The sequence below is a fragment of the Sapajus apella genome, unplaced genomic scaffold, assembly GCF_009761245.1.
Source record: "Sapajus apella isolate SASKATOON/1434 unplaced genomic scaffold, GSC_monkey_1.0 scaffold106, whole genome shotgun sequence".
Classification (NCBI taxonomy): domain Eukaryota; kingdom Metazoa; phylum Chordata; class Mammalia; order Primates; family Cebidae; genus Sapajus; species Sapajus apella.
In genome coordinates, this window is record NW_022437046.1 from 4,664,764 (window position 1) to 4,689,755 (window position 24,992).

The window sequence follows — 24,992 nt, forward strand, 5'->3', positions numbered from 1 at the left end:
GAAGAATAGTTTATTTCTCTGTGCTCTGTAGCAATAAAGGAGTATAAAGACCAAATTATATCTTTTAGGTATATATATATAGTATTTAGAGAGAGATACATATCCACATATATAGGGTGTAATCCTTTGCTTGCTTTCTGCATTCTTTCCTTATTTTGAGATATCTCCTGTCATTTATTATTTTCTTTGTTTTATATCTGGTTACTTAGAAATGTTGGGATAGTCTGGTGTGGTGGTTCATAACTGTAATCCCAGCACTTTGGGAAGCTGAGCAGGTGAATCACCTGAGGTCGGGAGTTCGAGAACAGCCTGGCCAACATGGTGAAACCCCATATCTAATAAAAATACAAAATTAGCTGGGTGTGGTGGCACATGCCTGTAGTCCCGGCTACTAGGGAGGCTGAGACAGGAGAATCATTTGAACCCAGGAGGTGGAAGTTGCAGTGAGCCAAGATTGCGCCACTGCACTCCAGCTGGGTGAGACAGAGTGAGACTCCCTCTCAAAAGAAAAAAAAAGTTGGGATAAAGCAATGAATAATGATAATAAGTAATACCCTTGTAGGATTGTTATGAGAATTAAATGATCACATGTATGAAGCACATATTTAGCACAGTGCATGGCACATGGTAAACATTTAATAAATGCTAACCGTACAGTGATGGTAATGGTTCCTATCAAGCCTTTTAATGCTAGATTAATAGGGAAGATAATGGTAAACAACTAACTATAATAAAGGCTGAATAAAATAAGTGCTATAGTAGAGACAGAAGCAAAGTTCTTATTTATCCTAATAAGGGAACAACTAATTTTATTACTGGTAGCAGGTCTTGACTGAAAGTTGTCCAGGTTCTAGGTGTTTTGTACAAAGAATTGGACAAAATGCACAGCAAAGCAAGGAAAGAATGAAGCAATGAAAGCAGAGATTTATTGAAAATGAAAGTACACTCCACAGGGTGGGAGCAGGCCTGAGCAGCCACTCAAGGGTCCTGTTACAGAATCTTCTAGGGTCCATATACCCTCAGAGGTTTCCCATTGGCCACTTGGCATTCACACCATGCAAATGAAGTGGTGGCCTGCTATCAGAGGCTGAAATTACAAAGTTACATTCCTATGTGAAACATCTGATTGGTTGTGAAAAACAACAATCAGATGGAGGGGTGTTGCAAAGGGAGTAGCCTTTAGTCCTTTTGTTACTTAGGCATGGAAAGTTGGGGTTTCCCTTTAGATTTAGTTCTAGGTCGGCCTTATGTCCCTGGAGACCCTATTCTCCTTCCCCAATTTCAGTTGGAGAATGAGGAAGGGGAGGAATTTTTCTTTCCTAAACTTTGAAATATGCATAGGATCTCCTTAAAGAGAAGGGATGGCATTGAGGGTTTACCATCAGCAAATGCGTGGAGCTAGGAAAGTGCATGGTCTTTTTGATGAACTTTAAGTAGTCATGTGTGACTGAGGGCTTGGGCATGTGGAAGGTCTGAGGAAGACTGAGGGTGGGAAGTAAGGATGGTATATAGAGAAGTCAGGCTGTAGAGGGCTTTGAAAACAATAATGGGATGTTGGTACATTGTCCTAGATATTTAATTCCATATATTTTCCGGTCTTTGAACAGAGGACCAGGATTGTAATCTTATGGCAAAATAGATGTGATTATTATATGCAGATAATTAGTGGTTCCTGTTTTTAAAGTTTTGACCTAAGGGGCTAATGCACAGTGTGTAGCAGGAGAAAATGGTTGCTATAATCCAGAGTGTGAAATGGAAACCATTGCAGACTGTGGAAAAATGAGTCTTTTAGAGTAAGCCCAGGAATCTTTTGTAAATACATTCGAGGCTTTTGATACTTAGAGGATTAAACAAATTTATTAGACAATAACCTTCTCTCTCAAAGAATCTCAATCTCTAGATTAGGTGAAAGGATTGGGTCGGTATGTACATGGGAAAAAGACCTGGGCTCTTCTGGTTGACTGCGCCTGTAATGGAAAGTAGATTTACCCCAGGAGAGTAGACTGGCTTTCAGCCTGAGGGAGAGCTGTAAGCATATTTTAAGTGTGAGCTGAGCACTTGGCTTCTGTTTTTAAGTCTCTGAGGATAATTGTCTGACAGAGGGAACTAGCTTTTGGGGATGAATCTGCTGTGCCCAGACTTTAGCATTGCCAACATTCTCCTTTTGATATGAGTTGATTTGGCCATCTCTTAATCTTATCTTGTATTTTTGTTGATTTTTACTATTGTTTATGAAGCTTTTGCATTTCCAAACTTGTCATTTCAAATCACTAAAGAGTCTGGTTGGAGAAATTGTTAGGAAAAGGGCCTGGTTAGGAAATTGAGACCTGATTGATTACTGGTGAAAGGAGAATTGAATTGAAGCTCACAGCAGTTGCTTTATTGGCTGGATAGAATGACCAGTAAGTCACTATTTTCATTTTTTGACTTTGGCCTCTTTTCCTGCTTGTATAGATGATCTGGCATCTAGACTGAACTAGCATCAGGGGTGAGTGTATGTGTTAATCTTTGATTATCTGTTGGTGTGAGATGGATTTTACATGTCTATCAGAATCCTTCTGTGGAAAAAAGCAAATTACTACTTAGTTTATGTTCCAGGGAATACTAAAGCTATTATGCAGGTATGTAGCACTCATAGTGCTTTTCAGAAATATTTCATGTCTGTCGTCACTTCATTCTCCAGCCACCTTGTAAATGAGATAGGGCAGGTATCATTTCTGTTTGACAGAGGGAATGCCAAGGCATAAATAAGAGACTGGATTATGATTTCTGGCTCAATAAATAAATGACTGAGACAACCTATTACATTTCATTTTGAACTGCAACTTTCAGAAAATTTTATGGGAGGAAAAGGCTGAATGCCTTCTCTTTTTGTTGTTATTTTTCAGCGGCGTCTTCGACATCTTCGGAACATTGCTGCCCGGAACATTGTTAATAGAAATGGCCATCAGCTCCTTGATACCTACTTTACGCTTCACTTGTGTAGTACTGAAAAGATTTATAAAGGTAAGGGAATCTGTGGACTTGCTACCTACAGATTGACTCTCAGTGCCTCCTGCTGTTACTGCTTCTTAGAAAGCTAAATTGTTATGCTGTCTGAAAATATCTCATGAGTAGTTGGGATGTATACTAAAGAAACATGGCGACTGGAATAGTTATTTCAGATAACTGAGGCTTACATTGATAACTTTCTCATTCCTTTATGAATGTTAGTTATTAATGGTCTAGTAGGTAGCATTTCAAGTAGATTGAATCCAGTATCCTGTAGTAATTTTACTTTTGTGAAAATATAATAAAATTCTTTTCTTTAATATTATGATAAAATAGGGGCCTAGTTTTTATCTTCTCGTATCTGAAATTCCCTGTATATATGGGATCATTTCAGAAGAATGGCATAGTTTTTTCTAATTCAATTTTATATATTGTACTGTAGATTCTTCTATAAGTGAAAATTCTAAGAGTGGATCATATATTTGATTACAAATCACAGTCACCTTTCGAATGCATATTCGATGAGAGGCACTGAGATATAATCAGTTGGCTTAGGTGGGATGGTGTAAGAGAGGAAAGAAGCATGGTAAAATGACAGGAATGTTGGATTGTGATGGATCATATGATCTTCATGAAAATCTTGATATGATTAAAGATCTATTTATGTTAACAAAAGGTGACATCTTTTTGTTCTGAGACTTATTGGAATCTTGTCCAGTGGCAAAGATGAAAAATTCAAGTGACATTTTATTTATTTATTTATTTATTTATTTATTTATTTTCGAGATAGAATCTTATTCTGTCACCCAATCTAGAGTGCAGTGATATGATCATGGTTCACTGCAACTTTGACCTCCCGGACTCAAACGATCTTCTTGTCTCAGTCCCCCAAGTAGCTGGGACTATAGGCCTGAGACACCAGTCCAGGCTAACTTTGAAAAAAATTTTTGTGGAAATGGGGTCCTAAATGTTTCTTGGGCTGGTCTCGAACTCCTGGAATCAAGCTATGCTTCTGCCTTGGACTCCTAAAGTGCTGGGATTATAGGTGTGAGTTACTGTCCCTAACCTTTTTTAAGTTTTAATTATTTATTAAAGCAGTGATTGTTTTAACAACTTTCTTCTTTTTTCCTTTTTATATATCAGTACCAGTATCTGCTCATTAAAAAATTCAGTCAAGAAATATACAACGAAGAAGCCCCTTTATAGTAAAATAGCCTTAAAATATTTTTTAAGGATGGGAAAAGGACTCTAAATTCTACCATCCTCATGTAAATTTATTTTATTCTCACTTTTCAGTCTATCCATTGCATTAAAAAAAAATTTTTTTTTTTTTTTTTTGAGACAGAGTCTTGCTCTGTCACCCAGGCTGGAGTGCAGTGGCACGATCTTGGCTCACTGCAAACTCCACCTCCTGAGTTCAAGCTATTCTCCTGCCTCAGCCTCCTGACTAACTGGGACTATAGGTGCCCACCACCACGCCTGACTGATTTTTGTGTTTTTAATAGAGACGAGGTTTTGCCATGTTGGCCAGGCTGGCCTCAAACTCCTGACCTCAGATGATCCCACTCCTGCCTTGGCCTACCAAAGTGCTGGGATTATAGGCATGAGCTACCGTGCCCAGCCCATTACATATTTTTAAAACAATGTATTCATCTTAATGATTAATGCTAGCTACTGTAACAAATACCACAACTCTTAGTGGCTTACTGAAATATATTTCTTACACTAAGTCCAGTGCAGGTGTTATCAGGTGCTGTCTTGGCAGCTGTCCTCTTAAGCATTGACTCAGGTATTCAGGTTCCTCCTAGTTTGGGCTGCTGCTGTCCTCAATACATGGCCTCTGGTATGGCCAGAGATAGAAGGCTTACTTGTGGGAGATTTTTAAATGAAATGGTCCACATGAATTTTATTACATTCTATTGGTCATAAATCAGTTGCATTGTCCTTTTCATTTTTTATTTTATTTATTTTTGAGATGGAGTCTTGCTCTGTTGCCCAGGCTGAAGGGCAGTGGTGCCGTCTCAGCTCATTGTAACTTCTATCTCCCATGGTCAAGTGATTCTCCTGCCTCCACCTCTCGAGAAGATGGAATTATAGGCATGCGCCTCCACTACCAGCTAATTTTTGTGTTTTTTGTACAGAAGGGGTTTCACCATGTTGGCCATGTGATCTCAAACTACTGACCTCAAGTGATGTGCTCATCTTAGTCTCCCAAAGTGCTGAGATTATAGGCGTGAGCCACTGCACCCGGCCTACATTGTCCTTTTTAGATGGAAAGGGGACTGGGAAATGTAGGCCTCCAATGTGTCCAGAAGGAAAATGAAACAATTTGGTTACTATTTGGTTTAAGGGTATAAGCATTTTTGTAGGCTTTAAAACATTTAGTCTACTGCTCACTAATTGGTTATATCATTAGCAATATATGACAGAGCTGGAGTATTTTAAATTTTTGATGAGCTTCTATATAATCAGTCCTGATTATCTTAATAAAATTTCTGTGTTCTTGCCCCAGTGTTACCTCTGATAATAGTAATTAACACCAGTTCTTAGCACATTTTGGGAATTTGGAAAATGATAGCAATGATTAGAATTATAATAATCATAATAGTGTTTTCTAAAAAGAGAGTAGTCATGGGGCTGGTTAATGATCATGTTAAAAACTTGTCTAGAGATATGATGGAAGCAAAGTGACTTTTTTTGTTTTTGTATTTTCTTTCTTCTAGCTCAGATTGTGTCTTGAATTTAGGAGTTATCATAGACTGTTTTTTGAAGTTACTTCAGTGAGATAATCATCACACAGTTCGTGAATAGCTGGTGACAGACCATGGGGGAAGTCCTGGGTCTAGTGTAGATGTTGAAGCTGCCGCTAGCTGTCAAGCCTCTTGGATAGGGCATTTACTTCCTCTTGTGGGCTTTAATTTATCATTAAAATGAAGGAACTGGTGATTTCTGAGAATTCCTCCTATTCCAAAATGTCATGGTTGATTGAAGCGTATTCATGAACTTTGTTGGGCTTTGTAAACTTTTAACGAAAGAGCTGGGAAGCCCTTTCGTTAGTAATTCTAGTGAATGCTACTGTATCTTGTTGGTCAGACCAGTCATGACAAACGTGAATATTTTATGATTATTATTTGGTCCTTGATATAGTACAACCATGATAAGAGACCAGTTGACTCTTCTCCATGAACCACTTGTACCACCTGTTCAGTGGTAATATTTCTTAATGTCAGAAGACAGTGTTTTGTTGCAAGAATATCTGAAATGCTGGTTTCTCAATTTTTCTTTTATTTCACCTAAATTCACAGCAGATCCAAAGGAGATATGTGTGAAATTTACGAAGAAATGTGTGAAATTTTTTTGACTTTTGACATCCCTGTAGTGCTTTTAGGAGATTGTCTATTTTTAAGATATTTCCAATCAAATATTAGTTAATATATCCCCAGAGAACAAAGCCTTGTGTTAATGGATGGATAGGTTCTAAACTTGGTTCCCTGTTAAACTTGGAATTTTTATACAATCAAGTTTGTTTTTCATAGTTATTTTCTTACCCGTGAAATGTAAGTGCCTGTCCTCTCCTGGAATACTGACTATCTTCAATACATCAGAAGATGAACTCTATATTACCTAATTTGGTGATCTTATTCAAGTCTCAAAGTTTTATTTATTTATTTTTATTTATTTTTTGAGACAGAATCTCACTCTGTCAACCAGGCTGGAGTGCAGAATCATAGCTCAATGTAGCCTCAACCTTCTGGGCTCAGGTGATTCTTCCCACTCAGCCTCCCGAGTAGCTGGGACTACAGGCACACACCACCATGCCCGGCTAGCTTTTTTTATTGTTTGTAGAGCCGAGTTTTGCCATGTTGCCCAGGCTGATCTCAAACTTCTGGGCTCAAGCCATCCACCTGCCTTGGTCTCCCAAAGTGCTGGGATTACAGGCAGGAGCCACCAAGCCTGGCTCAGGTCTTACGGTTTTAAATGTCACCTGTTGACCTTTCTTCTGAACTCATACCCCTGTAATTCAGTTGCCTACTCTACAACTCCATTTGGAGCCTAGTAGGTGACAAACTTGGTATGTTCAAAACTGAGCTTCTGATGTTCCAGCTGTGATCCACTTCCTGTATTCTTCCTTATATCAGAAAATGGCAACTCTATTTCGTTGGCCAAAAACTTTGAAATTATCCTGGATTGTCCTGTTTCTCTTACATTCCATATCCAGTCTTTCAGCATATACTTCTGGCTCTTACTATCAAAATATATTCATAACCGGATCACTTCTTGCTATCCTCAAACCACCGTCATCTTTTGCCTACATTGTGGAAGTAGAAGTTTAACAGGTTTATCTGCTCATGCAACTCCCTCAGTCTGTTTTCAACTTTTATTAAAATGGAAGTTCGATCCCTTTATTTCTCTCCTCAAAACCCTCCTGTGGCTTCCCATCTCATTCAGAGTAAAAGCTAAACTCCTTATGGTTTTCTAGAAGGCCTTTGATGATATGATTCTTGGTTACCTCTCCGAACTCATCTTCTGCTGCTCCTCCAGCTGTCTGTGTTCCAGCCAGCTGACGTTGTAGCTGTTGCTTGAATGCATTGGTTTTAACTAACTTGAAAACCTCTGCATTTGCTGTTTCTTTGACTTGGATACTTTTCCTTTACATATTCACATGACTAGTGCTTCCAGCTTCTTGCAGATCTTTCTTTTTTCCTTTTTTTTTTTGAGACAGAGTCTTGCTCTGTTGCCCAGGCTGGAGTGCAGTGGCACAGTCCCAGCTCACTGCAACCTCCACCTTCTGAGTTCAAGCGGTTCTTCTGCTTCAGCTCGAGTACAGGTGTGCGCCATCACACCCACCTAATTTTTGTATTTTTAGTAGAGATGGGGTTTCACCGTGTTGGCCAGGATTGTCTCGATCCCTTGACGTCGTGATCTGCCTGCCTCAGCCTCCCAAAGTGCTGGGATTCCAAGCGTGAGCCACCCTGCCTGGCCATTTTTTTTTTTTTTCCATTCAATTCTGCTTCTTCTGAATTGCAGGTTTTTATTCCATATATTTCTCAGAGAAAGTCTCCTTGATCACTGACTAACCCTTTTATAAATTGTGATTATTTTCCTCCATCTTTTGTGCTTTATTTTTCTCCGTGGTACTTAAGATCACTTGACATACTATATGTTTAATTATTTGATTATTGTATGTCTATTTCCACTAGAATGTAAGCTCTATGAAGGCAGAGATTTTTAGGTCACTTTTGCTCATTGCTCTGTCCCCAATATGCAGAACCATGCTTGACACATACTAGGCCCTCAAATATTTTTATCTTTTTAATTTAATTTTTTAATAGGTAAAAAAAAAAAAATATATATATATATGTAAAGATATAAAGGTTTGTATTAAAGCCTCTCTTTCACCTGCCTTCCATCACCTTAGTTTTCTACCCCACCCTGATAACCACTGTTGCTCATTTCTTGTTTGTCTTTACTGAGATTCCTTCTACAAATATAAGTACAAATACAAATATTCTTATTCCTTTCTCTCCTCTTTTTTTTTTTTTACACAAAATGTACTGTACTATTTATGTTTCTATACCTTGCATTTTTCACTTACTGTCTTAGAGTTTTCTCCATATTGATTCATAGACAGCATCCCTGTTTTTTTTGTTTTTGTTTTTGTTTTTTCTGTATAGCTTTGCATCGAATAGATACACCATAATTAATTTAACTGGCTCCTATTGGTGGACCCTTAGGTTGTTCTAGTTTTTTTTTTTCTTTTTTTTTTTTTTGAGACGGAGTTTCACTCATGTTACCCAGGCTGGAGTGCAATGGCGTGATCTCGGCTCACCGCAACCTCCGCCTCCTGGGTTCAGGTAATTCTCCTGCCTCAGCCTCCTGAGTAGCTGGGATTACAGGCACGCGCCACCATGCCCAGCTGATTTTTTGTATTTTTAGTAGAGACGGGGTTTCACCATGGTGACCAGGATGGTCTCGATCTCTTGACCTCGTGATCCACCCGCCTCTTTACTATATACACAGTATTACATTGAATAACTTCATAAGCAAATTGTTTTGTATGAGTGGCAGCATATTGGTAGGGTAAATTTCACAAAGTGGCATTGCTATGACAAAGAGGATGTGAATTGCCCTCCGTGGGAGTTGTTTTATGTGTGAGTGGTTCTCCCCACAGCTTTACCACCAAGCCTGTGCAAACTTTTGAATATTTACCAATCTGTTAGGTGAAAAACAGTTTTGCAGCATAGCTTAAGTGTATACTTTTCCTGTTATGAGTATGGATGAGGCACTAATGAAGCATTTGTTGAGTGAATGGAATGCTGTAGAACAGCCAAAACATGCCATTGAAACTGTGCTCTGCAACCTGTGATTGCTTTGTTTCTTTAGTCTTACCATGACTACGTAGAGAAATATTTGTATCTAATGGTCCCTTTCATGTAGAAGTAGGTCTTGGATTATATCTTTTTGAAAATTTAGGCTGGGTGTGTTGGTTTATGACTGTAATCCCAGCACTTTGGGAGGCCGAGGGGGGTAGATCATTTGGGGTCAGGAGTTCAAGACCAGCCTGGCCAACATGACTAAACCCCATCTCTACTAAAAATACAAAAATTGGGCCAGGCTCAGTGGCTCATGCCTGTAATCCCAGCACTTTGGGTGGCCGAGGGGGCGGAATCACTTGAGGTCAGGAATTCGTGACCAGCCTGGCCAATGTGGCAAAACCCAAAAATTACCCAAGCATGGTGGCGGGCCCCTGTAGTCTCAGCTACTCGAGAGGCTGACGCAGGAGAATTGCTTGAACCTGGGAGGTGGAGGTTGCAGTGAGCTGAGATTGTGCCACAAGTACTTCTGCTTCAGCCTCCCAAGTAGCTGGGATTACAGGCACCTGCCACCATGCCCAGCTAATTTTTGTATTTTTAGTAAAGATGGAGTTTCACCATGTTGGCCATAAGAGCAACATAGAGATGACTTGGGTAGGGTTAGCAGAGGGCATATTGGAAGGTTTTTCGAAATGGCTGAACTTCTGACAGATTTTGATTGCATCCTTGAGTTTTGTAACATTTTCCAACATACATGAAAGCTGTAGAATCATGAAATTTTAATGTTTACTGAGGACCTTCAATTATCAGTTCAATTCTCTAAGTTGTCTTAGAGCAGTAATGAGCCCAAGAGAATTAAAGAGACAAAATGTTAGTGACAGAGGTAGAAGTTGGACTTAGGTTATCTGGTTGCTAGTTTTGGTTAAAATGCTAGCAACTAGGTAACCTAGATCAGTATTCACTCCACAGTACCACTGTAGGTAATCATTAGAGATGTTTGAGAAAAACAGAGCAGATGGATTCAGTTGTGACGGTGGAAGTGGGGAAGGAAAAAAGTTGGGGTTTTTAAGGGCTCAAATTAGATTTGGAGGACAAAGGAGCCAATAAGGCAATAGTTACTAAAGTAAATCTGAAAGGTTTTAACCACCCTTACAGAAGTAAAGAAGGTTAAAGTAAGTGTTTCATTCCCTTTAAAACACTTTCATTTACTTCTTACTTTTTTTTTTTTTTAACAGATAAAGATGTAGAGAGAATAATCCCTTAAAAATATTTTAAATGTTTTACTGGAATATATGTTTAAAAATTTAGAGGATTAAGTTTGTTAATGGGCTTATTTTCTTTCATATCACTTATTGTTCTTTTTTTCTTTTCCAGAATTTTATAGAAGTGAAGTGATTAAGAATTCCTTGGTAAGTTTGCTTTCTGACAGGTACATGTGACTAAATATATACACTATTTTCTGTCTTCAGAAAATGCAGAAATGTAAAATAAATTGAGGTTCAGCTCTGGTTTTAAAATACTTAGCAGATCTGCTCAATTGTTAAATCATCATTGTTTTGTTCATTGCTGTATCTCTAGTGCTTTGAACATGACTGGCATGTAGTAGGTACTTGATAAATATTTACTGAATGAACTGATTTTTCTGTTAAGAATTTTAAATGGTATAAACTCAAATTCTATAATTTTCTCACTTTCATTTACTGTAAATATATTTCTGACTATTTCACTGGCCATATGTCATAATAAATGATATCTTTATTTAGATACAGTTCTTAAGAATTTTATGCCTAGGGCTTTTGTATAGGATACTCCGACTTGTTTCTTGGCAGTGGCATTGCTTAGTTGGAAAGTTGTAAGTGCCCTGCTTTTGATAATGTGTACCCTCGATATTTGCAAAAATGGCTCAATTTATTAGGCTGTGTTGAAAACAAAGAAGAGCTTTATGCTAATGTAAATATCATTTCAATGGTCCAATACCATCTTGGATTTATCTGCTTTTCCACCTCATTTCCCCCCCCCCCCCCCCCCCACCCCATGTGTTCCAGGTGTACCTCTTTCAGTGCTTCAAACATGCGAAGCTTATCTTCTTCCTTCTGCCTGGAACACTTGTTTCCTCAGCTGTTCGCTTGGCTGAAGAGGTCTTTCAGCTATGTCACTTCAGCAAGACTTTCTATGATTATCTCATCCAGAGTAGTTCCCTTTTTCCTATTCATGCTTTTTCATGACCCTGTTTTGTTTTTCTTCTTTGTTTTTTTTTTAATCTTTTTTTCTGTTTTCTTTTTTTTTTTTTTCCATGACCCTGTTTTATCTCTGAATGTTAACTCCTGTCTTCAACTCCTTTTGGCCTCCATCTTCAATTGCTTTGGAATTATTTGTAAGGCCATGATACCTTCATCCTTAGCGCACTTAGGTGGAATACTGAATCCAAAGAATATTGTAGCATAGATTCAAGACAAGGGAGAGGATTGGACTAAAAGACTTCTGGGTTCCTTTCAACTCATAGTTTATATACTGTTTTTGTTTTCTGAGTGTACCACAAACAACGTTTGCTAGCATTGTGATTATTCACGAACATTCTGTGTCACAAAGTAGATGAAAACTCCTGGAGGTGGAGGTCACAGACTGTATATCTTTATATCCCCTTAATTCCCAGTATATTTCTATTGGGTAATTGTTTGACAAATATTAATGATTTGATGTTCCTTTTAAAGGTATTCTTTGATATTTTGGCAAGTATTGTTTTTTTTGTTGTTGTTTCTTTTTTATCTTAATATAGGTTCTATGAACGTAATTAACTTTTTTTTTTTTTTGAGACAGGGCTTCTCTTTATCACCCAGGCTGGAGTGCAGTAGCATGATCTCAGTTCACACCCACCTCCTGGGTTCAGGTGATCCTCTCGCCTCAGGCTCCCAAGGAGCTGGGACTACAGGCATGAGCTACCATGCCTAACTAATTTTTGTATTTTTTGCAGAGACAGGGTTTCACCATGTTGCCCAGTCTGGTCTTGAACTCCTGACCTCAAGCAATCTGCCTACCTTGGCCTCCCAAAGTGCTGGGATTACAGGCATGAGCCACCATGCCAGCCCTGCTTAACTTTTTTCTTTCTGAGGGAGCTCTTTTTGCTTAGCAAAAAGCTAAGGAGTCAACAACCCTCAGAGAATATACCAGAGATGGCATGTTGTTACTGCCCTTCTTGCTGTCTCCGAAGAATCACTGCCAGGCCCAACAAAGAGCAGAATTGGTTGGTTTCTTCCCTGTTTATGATTTTTGCAATTCTTAAGCTATTGTGTTATTTACTAAATAGAGTTAGTGATTTAAATGTGTTTGTATCTATTTGTTACCCTTATGCTTGGCGCATAGAAGATGCTCAGCAAATGTTTCTTGAATAAATGAATTCTTCCCTAAGTATATTTATTGATTTTGAAGTTATATCCTGAAACTGCACATCTTCAATTAGATGCTAAAGGATTAGACAAAGATTTGAATACTTTATTTCTAACTAAGGCTTTGGGTAAATTTTCACTCTGGTGAACTAAGTTGGACTTTGACGAGCTTATAAATAATATTTTTCACTCATGTAACTTTAAGATGTAGATTGTTGTTCTTAGTTTATATTGTCAGCTTGGTTCTTAGACCAGAGTGGCTTGGTTTCATCACTCTGACGTCAAAGGAGACATGGAAAAATGGACTCAAGATGAAAAAGAGTGTTTTCCCCCAAAGATTGGATAAAATGTTCTTGTGCCCCTATACTGTGCTTCTTTCTAACTCCTGAATAGTCCAGATCACCTGTCCAATAAAACTTTCTACAGTGATGGTAATGTTTTATGTGTTGTTCAGTACAATTGCCACTGGCCACATGTGGCCATTGAGCATTTGAAATGTGGTTCAGTCCTGCTTCAGAACTGAATTTTAAATTTTGTTTAATTTTAATTTAAATAGCCACATTCGGCTAGCAGATATCATATTAGACAGCACAGTTCCTGATGCTTCTGAAAAACTTTGTTTCTTTTTCTTTTCTTTTTTTATTTTTTTGAGATAGTCTCACTCTTGCTGCCCAGACTGAAATGCAGTGGCGTGATTTTGGCTCTACCTGTGCAACCTCTGCCTCCCGGGTTCAAATGATTCTCAGCCTCCTGAGTAGCTGGGATTACAGGCACCTGCCATCATGCCTGGCTAATTTTTGTATTTTCAGTGGAGACAAGATTTCGCCATGTCGGTGCCCAGGCTTGGTTGGTCTCAAACTCCTGACCTCAGGTGATCCGCCTGCCTTGGCCTCTCAGAGTGCTGGGATTAAAGGCGTGAGCCACTGCGCTCAGCCAGAAAGCTTTCTTATAATCATTAGAAGGAAGAAATTTCCCCTTTTTCTTTCTTTAAAAGTGGTTTTGGGCCCAGTGCATTGCTCATACCTATAATCCCAGCAATTTGGGAGACTGCGGCGGGTGGATTGCTTGAGCCTAGGAGTTCAAGACCAACCTGTGCAACATGGCAAAACCCCATCTCTACCAATAAATGCAAATATTACCTGGGCTTGGTGGTGCATGGCTATAGTCCCAATTACTTGAGAGGCTGAGGCAAGAGGATTACTTAAGGCTGGGAGGCGGAGGTTTCAGTAAGCCAAGATTGTACCACTCTGGCTTGGGTGACAGAGCGAGACCCTGTCTTGGAAAAAAATTACTTCAAGCTAAGTATGGTGGCTCACACCTATCCCCCAGTACTTTGGGAGGCTGAAGCAGGAGGATCATGTAAATCCAGGAGTTTTGAGATCAGCCTGGGCAAGATGACGAGACTCCCATCTCTAAAAAAGAAAATTAAATAAATAATAAAAATAATAATAAAGTTAGCTGGGCATGATATTTAGCAATTTTTCCTTCCTTTGGGTGCATTATTTGACCTCTGATAAGGAATCCTATCAGCAGGAAACTATTTACTTCCTTAAGTTCTTTAAAGAGGTTGGATGAAGTCATTTCTCCACTGACATATATTTGCATCTCTAATACCAAATTCATGACTCATTGCCCTGTTTCTGTGCTTTCTGCCTACACAAATTCTTAATACTTTTTATTGAAGTTTGACATTTATAAAAGAGTTTATAGATCATAAAAAAGTTTATAGATCATAAGTATACATCATCTTGAATTTTCTCAAACGGAATACACCTGTATAACCAGCATCCAGATCAACAAATAGAATATTTTCAGCCCCTAAGAAGCCCTCTCATGCCCTCTTCAGTCACTGCTACTTGGACTTTTAACACCATAGATTAATTTTACCTGTTTTTGAGCTTTATAGAAATGAAATAATATAGTATGCACTCTTTTGTGTCCAGTTGCCATGTTTCAACTTTATATAGTAAGATTCATTTATTTTCTGGGATATATTTGTGGTTTGTTAGCTCTATAGTATTCCATTGTGTGAAATCACAGAATTAACTCATTTTTTTCTGTTGATAGGCATTTGGTTAGGTTCTAGTTTTGAGCTAATATGAATAGTGCTGCTATAGATACTATCCTGTATGTCTTTTGGTAAATGTATGGATGTATTTCTGTTGAGTATATTTCTAGGAGTGGAATTGCTAGGAATATGCATATGGTCAGCTAAAGAAGCCAAACAGTTTTCCGAAATTACTGTTTGATTTATGCTGTCACCCCCAGTCTGCGAGAGCTCTGTTTGCATTGTTGTGAATACTTGATTTAAAAAAAAAAATCTTTTGAATTTAAGTTGTTGATAATTTTTTATTTCAATATAAGTCAAGAGAAATATTTTAAATAGCAATTAAACTTAGCACATGTAGGGCCAACATTGAGCCTAACTTAATCTCAAAGACAGCGACTTTAAAGGGTGTGCAGGTATACAGTGACACTGGATGACTGCCACCTGGTGGTCAAAGATTGTAGGACTTTATTGATTTTACTATTTCTAAAATCAGAATTCATCTTACAGTGTGAAAAAACATCCATGTTAGAACTGGTAAGTGGGACTATGTTGGATGGAAATAAAGAGAATGCAGTACACTGAAGCAGAATAAGGCAGTACCTGCCGGGGGTGATTGCGGTTTTTCTGCAGCAGTCACATAGGAGGTATCACTTGAACAGACACCTGACAGAAGGGAGGGAACAAGCTATATAGTTATTTCAGGAATACTGTTCCAGGACAAGAAACAGGAAAGTACAGAAACAGGAGTGTACTTGAGGTGTTCAAGAAATGGCTAAGAAGTTAGTAAGGCTGGAGTGCAGTGAGCAGAGGTGGTTTGAAGTTTTGCTAGGCATATGACAGAGAGACAGGTGCAAGGGAATTGAGGATCAGAGCAGCAGAGGGAATAGCCCGGAGCAATAGGAGATGATGGTCAAGGGCTAAGGAGCATGAGAATGAGATTTTGGAAGGCTTAGCATTGCAAGTAATGCAAAATGGGGCGTATCTGGTGGACCAGGACCCTCACCTTATTCATGATATATTTAGCATAGAACAATTCATGGTGAATGTATAGTTCAGTGTTAATGTCCCTGGCTTCAGCTAGCCATGCCCTCCAAGTAATTTCTTCTTCAGTTCAGTGAGAGGTTAGATCCTTGATATTATTGAAGGGTCATTGGCTTAATTAATAACTAAAATTATTGAAGCAATAACAATGGAAGTGACTAAATTCTCTAAAGTTGTTTTTTCATGTTTATAAAAGCGGAGATTACCAAAACTCATTTGTTAAAACTTAATCACCAAGATGATAATACTAAGAGGTAGGGCCTTTAAGAAGTGATTAAGTCATAATGGCAAGTCCTCATGAGTTATATTAGTGCCTTGTAAAAGGGCTTGTGTGTGGGGGTTATCTGTTCCTTCTGCTGCATGAGAACATAGCATTTGTCCCCTCGAGAGGAGCCAGCATTCAGGGTACCATCTTGGAAGCAGAGACTAGGCCCTCACTAGACACTGTACTTTGCTGGTGCCTTGATCTTGGACTTCCCAACCTCCAGAACTGAGAAAATAAACTTCTGTTGTTTGTAAATGAATAAATAAATAAATAACGTAGAGATTAATTATGTCATGAACCCACATCTGCCTTTAACACTTATAAAGTTAATCTGATCATTGGATATTTTCCCAGAAAGGAGCTTTTAACTTTTATTAGAATATTAAAAATTTCATGGTGGGAGTAAGAATACTGATAGCTAATTTGTTTTGAGATTTCTCTGTACATGGATTTTTTAAATAAAGAAAGGTATCAATTATAAGTACGCACCTATGATTTAAGTAGCATGTTGGGTGTGCTGCATACATTATTTCTTATCCCTATAACAGCATTCCAAGCTAAGAGATATGCTTGTTTTACAGCTGAGGGACCAGGTTCAGCAGGCTGAGGAATATGATCTAGGTCACACAACTAGTAACTGGTAAAACCAGTGTTCCAGAGCCCTGCTCTTTCACAGCCTCCCTTATCCCACTTCCTTCCACTGATTAAGTATGCTAGAGGTCTAATAGAGGTCAGTGTTAGCCTTCATCATTGAATAAACAAGTTCTAGAACTTGTTTGTAGGGAAAGCATGTGACATTAATTTATCAGAACTATAAACTTCTGTTGAGACTATGACTGAGCTGTTTTTAAATCTTTGGGAAAAAAACCGGCTAAGCAGTACGAATACTTTTCATGAGCTACTAGTCTGAGTGATTTTCCAACCAACTTTATGTTTCAGTTGAATTATAATTGAATGCATTAACATTTAATCTCTGTGTGTAGCTTATGTCAGATTATGTTACTTCTGTTAAACTGCATCATCTTCAAGGGTTTCCAATTTCTGTCTGGTTAACTACATGATTTGAAGGGAGACAGATAATCAACACATGGAATTATATATAGTACCAGGGAAGAGCAGGATGCCATGAAAACATGTGAAAGTGTTATTTATTTTAGTTTGGAGAGAGGAGTCAGGAAAGGTTTCTAACAATTAATAATTTCTAAATTGAGATAGGAAGTCTGAATAAAAGTGAATGAGACAAGGAAAGAGAGTTTATTGTGCTATGACTAGTGATAAAATCAGAATATCAGTGTCAGATATTCCAGTGAGATATGTTGTATGCTTCAGAAAGTTAGAACACCTTTTATGAGTTCTTGTTGTATTCTTGTAACCATACATTTGTTACCAAGCAACCCTACAGTAATAATAATTTTAGGTCCTCTTGTGGGTAGTAGACAGTGAACTTTTCAGAGTTATAAATATCCTGATATTCTGCTATTGTACTTTCAGTGAATATGGTGGTATAGGTCCCTGGATGATATTAGTACTTGATTAATTTGTTCCATCTAGAAATTGGGCTGGTATGTATAGGTTAAATATAAATAAAAAAGCCGTCTGGGTCTATAGAATGAAAATAGTTGGCTATAAAATCTTTGAATGTGTGGCAGGCTGTATCTGCCTGTATCTGAATGTACCAACTTAGAAATTATTGCTCATGGTCTGGCAACTATTTTGTAATAATATAAAGGAAAGTCTTTGTAATGAGAAGAGTGACAATAGCTCTACTGTATTCGTGTTTTATTGGCTTAGAAAGAACACCCAGGTCATCTATTCAACTACACGAAATAACTTCAAAAAACTTCCCTCTCCTCCAGAGGTGTTTGATTTTGAATGAAGCATTTAAGAATATTTCATACAATAGCCCACAAGAGTATCTGGCCCCTCTTCCTTGCCATGCATTATGTCCCTTCAGATACATTCATCAAGTCTTATTTTTTCACTTTGGAAGGAGGTCTTATTTCATGCTTTTTCTGATTCTTTATCACTCCAATAGTAAGAGGAAATTTTGCTACTTCATATTTTAGAATACATTTACTTTTATTGAAAGGTGGTCTTACACAAAAGGGAGTAAATATCTACCTTTTAAGGTGGTATAATTTGAAGACCAGGAAGGTTTAGGCTTTAGGACATACATCAAGAAGAGATGGCTTCATTTGATTTATTTCAGTGGGCCACCTCCTACTTTTTCCCTTGTTGGATCTTCTAAAAAAATAGTTTCATTCCTTTTTTTTTTGGGATATACATATAGTAAATGTACAAATAATAGCCTTATGACTTTTCAAAAGGAACAGATCAGTGTAACCAGATCCAGAAACACGATCATCTCTTGCTTTTCAATCAGTACCTTTTCCCAGAGAACCTCTCTTCTGATATCTAACACCATAGCTTACTTCTGCCTGGTTTTGAACCAGGTAGAAGCCCTTTGGCATAAGCCTTATGGCATACGCTCTTTTTTTTTTTTGAGATGGAGTCTTGCTTTGCTGCCCAGGCTGGAGTGCAATAGTACGATCTCGGCTCACTGCAACCGCTGCCTCCCAGGTTCAAGTGATTCTCCCACTTCGGCCTCCCAAGTAGCTGGGATTACAGGCACCCACCATCATGCCTGGCTAATTTTTGTATTTTTAGTTGAGACAGGGTTTCACCATGTTGGCCAGGTTGGTCTCGAACTCCTTACCTCAGGTGATCCACCTGCCATGGCCTCCCAAATTGCTGATATTACAGGTGTGAACCACCACGCCTGGCCTAGCCCTTTTTATTTTTTGAGACAGAGTCTCACTCTGGTTGCCCAGGCTGGAATGCAGTGGCGAGATCTTGGCTCACTGTAACCTCCGCCCCCCAGGTAAGCGATTTTTCCACCTCAGCCTCCCAAGTAGCTGGGATTACAAGTGTGCGCCACCATTCCAGGCTACTTTTTTTTTTTTTTTTTTTTTTTTGTATTTTTAGTAGAGACAGGGTTTCACCATATTGGCCAGATTGGTCTCAAACTCCTGACCTCAAGTGATCTGCCCATCTCGGCCTCTCAAGTGCTGGGATTACTGGCATGAGGCACTGCACCTGGACTGCATCTGCTCTTTTGCTCAGCCTATTTGTGAGATTTGTTTATGTTGTATGTAGCAGTTCACTAATTCTAATGAACATATCCTATGCTGAACACGTGTGCATTTCTCTGAGGTATGTACTTAGAAGCGGAATTAAGTGCTGGGTTGTAGGTTATGTTCCGCTTTAGTAGATATTGCCAAATAATTTTCCCAAGCATCCATCTTTTAAATTTTAGCCATTCTCGTGGGATTGTGGTATTATGTTGTGGTTTTAGTTTACACTTCCTCATAGACTACTATAGTGGAGCACTTTTCAAGTATTTATATTATTGGCTGTTTAGATATTCTTTTTGTGGAGCACTTGTTATGGAAAATCATGCCAGTTAATGCCAGTTAAGAATAAACAAATCTGCTGGGTATGGCGGCGCGTGCCTGTAGTCACAGCCACTCAGGAGGCTGAGGCTGAAAGGATCGCTTGAGTCCAGGAGTTCTGGCTGTAGTGTGCTATGTTGATTGGGTGTCCGCACTAAGTTTGGCATCAATATGATGACCTCGTGGGAGCAGGGGACTACCAGGTTGCCTTAGGAGGGGTAAACTGGCCCAGGTCGGAAACGGAGCAGGTCAAAACTCCCGTGCTGATTGGTAGTGGGATCGCACCTGTGAATAGCCACTGCACTCCAGCCTAGGCAACATAATGAGACCTCATCTCTTTTTAAAATAAAAATAAATAAATAAATAAAAGAATAAACAAATCCTGGATAAGCAGTGGAAGCTTTTTAAAAAAGTTTATGGGATGTTTTTGATCTAATTTGATAGTTAAGAAGTCCTTTTTCATGTTCTTTTTTTTTTGGAGACGGAGTTTCACTCATGTTACCCAGGCTGGAGTGCAATGGCGCGATCTTGGCTCACCGCAGCCTCCGCCTCCTGGGTTCAGGCAATTCTCCTGCCTCAGCCTCCTGAGTAGCTGGGATTACAGGCACGCACCACCATGCCCAGCTAATCATGTTCTTTTTGACTACTCAAGAATAAATGGAGTTAGTGGTCTGTTCAATTCCATTTTAGGAAAATGTTACCATTTGCGTTTTTCATATCCATATTACCTTTTAATGGGTTTCCTTCTTCTACCCTTTCTTAAATACCGGAAGATTATTTAACCTTTTCTGCACAACTCAAGGTTATCATGAGGAACATTAATGACTATATTATACCTTCAGGGGCTGCCTGGGACGTAAGGCCTCATTATTCTTACTTTGGGCAGTCCCCACAACATGGCCTTCCTCATATGCAAAAGTGACCTAATGCTCCCATGTCTTTAAAGTCAGATATTGACTTTGTTTTCCTGTTCCAGATACAACCAACCGTATGACCTTAGACAAGTGACTTCATAATTCTTAGCATCAGCTTCTCCTGAAAAATTGGGATAATGCTGTCTGTTTCATAGGACTCTTGAGTTTTGTGAAGATTAAGTAAGAATATATAGTCAAATGAGTAATATAGTACCTGGCACACTGAACCTTTGGTGACGGTGCTGGATATTGTAGAGAATAAATACACTGGTAGAAATCCCTGCCTTTGAGGAGCTCACATTCTGGAGGGGAAGACAGACAAAAAATCAGTGATGGTGATGTGATGCGTCATGCCAGGTGCCATAAGAAAGTTAACCACTCACAGGTTCCTGTGGGAGCCTGGAGGAGCGGCAGCCAGTCCCAGGGATATCAGTGAACACACAGCTCTCATTGTTCCCCCTTTCTTGTAATAATTATACCAGTGGTAAAAATGAGTAAAATCGTTTTTATTCTCTGTTTATAAAGCATGATTCATATTAGGTGAGAAAGTGAATCACTTTTTCCAAATGAATCTTAAGCTATGCTTTCTGGTCTTGGCCTTAAATTTAATATTTTCAACCCCAAAGTGATTAGGTTTTCTTGCAGCAAAGTGCCAGGAATAGGTGTTTTTTTTTTTTTTTTTTTTTTGTTGTTGTTGTTGTTTATTCAGCCAATATTTGAATACTTACTGTGTCTCCAGGTAACTGTATTATCTGCTTGGGAAAACAATAGCAAAACAGCCCCATCCTCACGGTGGGTGGCAGGCAAAGAAGGCTGACGGTTGAGGAGAACTGGGAAGGCCTCTCTGAGGAAGAGATGTTTGAACTGAAACCTAGTGGTCAGAGAAATGTTAACCAGGAAAGGAATGGGTGGGGGTAGAGGCAGGGAGGGGCTCCAGCCAGAGGCTCTCAATTTCCTCATTTCAGAATTTGAGTTGGACTAGGCAAATTCAAAGGTCCCTTTTAGTGCTTACCTTCCTAGGATATGTAAACTAGAGGAAGCCCTCATTTTGTGTATGTCCTGTAGTTCATGTTAAATTAAATCAGGTACAATGCTCAGTACATAGTTAATGGCTCACAGATGATTGCCGTTACTCATTTAAAGTAGAATTGGTAAAGGATACTCAGTTCAGGAGAGCGAGCACATCCTCAGGCTGCAGGCACGAAGGCTTTTCCCCAATATTCCTAGCTACAGGTTTCTCAGCGTCCTGGGTGGACAGTTGGCTGAACTAGCGAAGGGCCAGCTCCTTCTTAGCTAATCTGTAATGAATGCTTCACTCTTGTAGTAGTGGTCTAGGCTTTGCTATTATGTTTAGTTACTTGTTTTCTCTCAGCCCTAGTCAGCTGTAGAGTCTGGTGATGTAGCAGCAGGAGCAAGAGTGAAACCTGTGGAATCTCCCCAGTTCCTTTCTCCCAGAGAATAGGGCTCAGGCAGAGGGCAGAGTTCTTTCTCCTTGTTTCTGCCTCTGGCTGTGAGATCTAAAATAAAGAAATTGTTGACATTCCCTTTAGGTCTCCTTTGTTCTAAATTCTGTCTTTTGTAATTGATAGGAAAACAAAACAAACACACAAAATGAACATGAGACAAATTCTAGAGACTTAGATTCAAATTCTGATACTGTTTTTACTAAGTGACCCTAGGCAAGAAGACTCAGCTTCTGTGTTTTATTGATTTTATTGATTTTAATTTTTTCACAGTTTAACATTCCTGGGCAATCTAGATGCATCTTAAAATCAATTCTTTTTAGTTGTATATAAAATTTGATGCATTTTATGACTGGTGGTATCTTGGATTTGATGAAATATGGTATTTTGTCTTAACTATTGGAATTAACAAATTGTCTTATTTACTTCATGAGGATTTATTGTTAGGATTAACAAGGCTAATTTATTCAGCAGTTTAAATATTTGTATGTGCCAAAATAAACATTCTTCTATGGCCTTTTTTTATCTATTATTAATACTTTATATAGTAACTGTCATTGGTAAGTATTAAAATAGTAGCTATTGCTATAATTAGTTATTTATTACTATTCTGTTCAAGCTTCATAAAAACCCTGTGAGGTGATAGATTTTATAACTGAAGATGCTGAGACACAGGGGATCATGTAATTCAACAATGTGGCTTCATTATACCACTTTCCTCTCTATCACTCTGCCTGTCAGCTCTCTTCATTTGCCAGATGAAAGGCTGAAGCTACATGACCCTTCAAAGCCATTCCACAAGCCAGTGTTTCTGTTTGGGTGACTGTCTGCTGCTGTTCCCAAGCCCATCCACATTTCTAGTGATTACTCCTATGTCTGCGTAGCTTAGTGGTCACCCACTGTTTGGTGACTTTATACTTAGATACCTCAAGTCAGTAACTTCTGCCAGTGGATTGTGAGTTTTGTCCAGTTTTATTGTTGCTTTTGTGGGAAAAATTTAGCTAAGCTACTTATTTTATCTGTCAGACATCCCACTCCTCCTTTAGATTCACTCTTATAGATACCATTTATTTGCTGTTCATTCTTTCTTGCAGCAAAAATGTTCTGATTTCACTTTGCCTAACGTGCATCCTACTTTCATTTGTTTCCTCTACATTAAACATGAGGACTTTCACTGCTGAATGTAAGGAAATCAACCTTATTAAATTACCAATTTTCGTATTATGTAAATCAGTAAATCAAAAGGTCTTCAGATAAGGGTCACTAACTGTTCTTGATTTTGTGGCAGTTTTCTTTAATGAGCTCATTTTCTTTAATGAGCATATGTTAGTGTCATACTCTCAAGTTTTCTTTTCTGAAAATGTATTTATTTTACTTTGATTCATGAAGAACATTTTCATTGGGTGGAATTCGTAGTTGTCAGTTATTTGGTTTTATGTGTTCTGATATGGTTTCATTTATCTTGCTTAGGACCTGTTAGGTGTTTAAACCTGTGAATTAGTTTTTTTTTTTTTTTTAAATCAGTCTAGTAAATTGCTACTTATCTCTTCAGATACTTTCTTCCTTCCTTCCTTAATCCATTTTCTCTCTCTGGACTGCTTACTAAATGCTTATCAGATCTTTTACACTGTCATCATGTTTTAAAACCATTTTTTTCATATATAAATTTATTATCTCTGCTGCATTCTGTGTAATTTTTTTCTTCCAAGGAAGTTTCTCCTCCCACCCCTCATGGCCACCTTTCCTACAGACATTTGTGGGTAGGGATTTGGTGGACTCATGCTGTTTAGGGATATAGCTCATTTGTGGTCCCAGTTCAGTGTGGAGAGAGACATTTTTTAGCCATGGATGGGACCTGGGCTTGGCTCTTGAATTATGTTCTTGTCTCCTTTGAGAATGCTAAAACTGGCCAGGTGCAGTGGCTTACATCTGTAATTCTAGCACTTTGGGAGGCTGAGGTGGGAGCATTGCTTGAGCCCAGGAGTTTGAGACCAGTGCGGACAACAGAGTGAGAGCCTGTCTCTACCCCAAAAAGAAAAAAGAAAAAGAATGTGGAGGCCGGGTGTGGTGGCTCACGCCTGTAATCCCAGCACTTCGGGAGGCCAAGGTGGGTGGATCATGAGGTCAAGAGATCGACATAGTCCTGGCCAAAATAGTGAAATCCCATCTCGACTAAAAATACCAAAAATTAGCCAGGCATAGTGGCAGGTGCCTGTAGTCTGAGCTACTCAGGAGGCTGAGACAGGAGAATTGCTTGAACCTGACAGGCGGAGGTTGAAGTGAACCGAGATCATGCCATTGCACTCCAGCCTGGGCAACAAGAGCGAAATTCCGTCTCGAAAAACAAACAAACAACAAAAAAAAACTAAAGAAAGAATGTGGAAAGAAACCAAAGCCCCAGCTTTGTATAGGTTCGTCATGGCTTCACGATAAAGACCTCTAGATCACCACTTATCCCTCTGGGTTCTTTCTTCTTGGCTTAAAACTTCTTGATGGTAATGGTGATTATTATTACTATTTAAAAACATTTTAGCTGAGACATTTTAGTTGTTTTCAGTGAAAGGATTGTCTTGTCTGCCATTATCAGAAATGGATGGCTCCCTTCCATTCACCCTTGGGCCATATAGTCTTTTATATTTACCCACATATTTACAATTTCCAGTGCTCTCATTCCTTCACCTAGATCCAAGTCTATGTCCAGTGTTGTTTCCCTTCAGCCTGAGGAACTTGTAGCATTTCAGCATAGTTACTCCTAGACCTTAGTGTTATCTTCACATTTAAATGAAACTCTGCCCCTATTTAGCAGGGCTGCCAAAACTAAGTTATAGTGACATACAGACTGGAGATCATGTAAGAGTAAAATTCTGTTGATATTAGACTGAAATTCTTGCATGACTAGACTTTAGTCTTTATACAATCCAGTATAAAACTGACTGCATAAACGTACATACTGTGTTATCATCATGCTATTTGTGGTAGGATTTCAGTGTCCCCTCCCACCTCACACTTTGGTCAGGAAAAAAAACTGCCACAAGATAGCAGTTAGTGACCGGTATCTGAAGACCCTTTGATTTATTGATTCACATAATATGAAAAGTGGTAATTTAATCAGGTTGATT

At 38.7% G+C, this 24,992-nt stretch overlaps 1 protein-coding gene across 6 annotated transcripts in view; it reads left to right on the forward strand.

The window, feature by feature from the left end:
- Nucleotides 1–24,992, forward strand: part of UVRAG (UV radiation resistance associated) — a 317,013-nt gene that overhangs the window by 41,323 nt on the left and 250,698 nt on the right. For all 6 annotated transcript variants that reach the window (XM_032259109.1, XM_032259107.1, XM_032259108.1 and 3 more), the window contains exons 2-3: nucleotides 2,889–3,006; nucleotides 10,680–10,714. In XM_032259109.1, coding sequence (XP_032115000.1) covers nucleotides 2,889–3,006; nucleotides 10,680–10,714 — 153 coding nt within the window. The remainder of the gene's footprint in view (nucleotides 1–2,888; nucleotides 3,007–10,679; nucleotides 10,715–24,992) is intronic.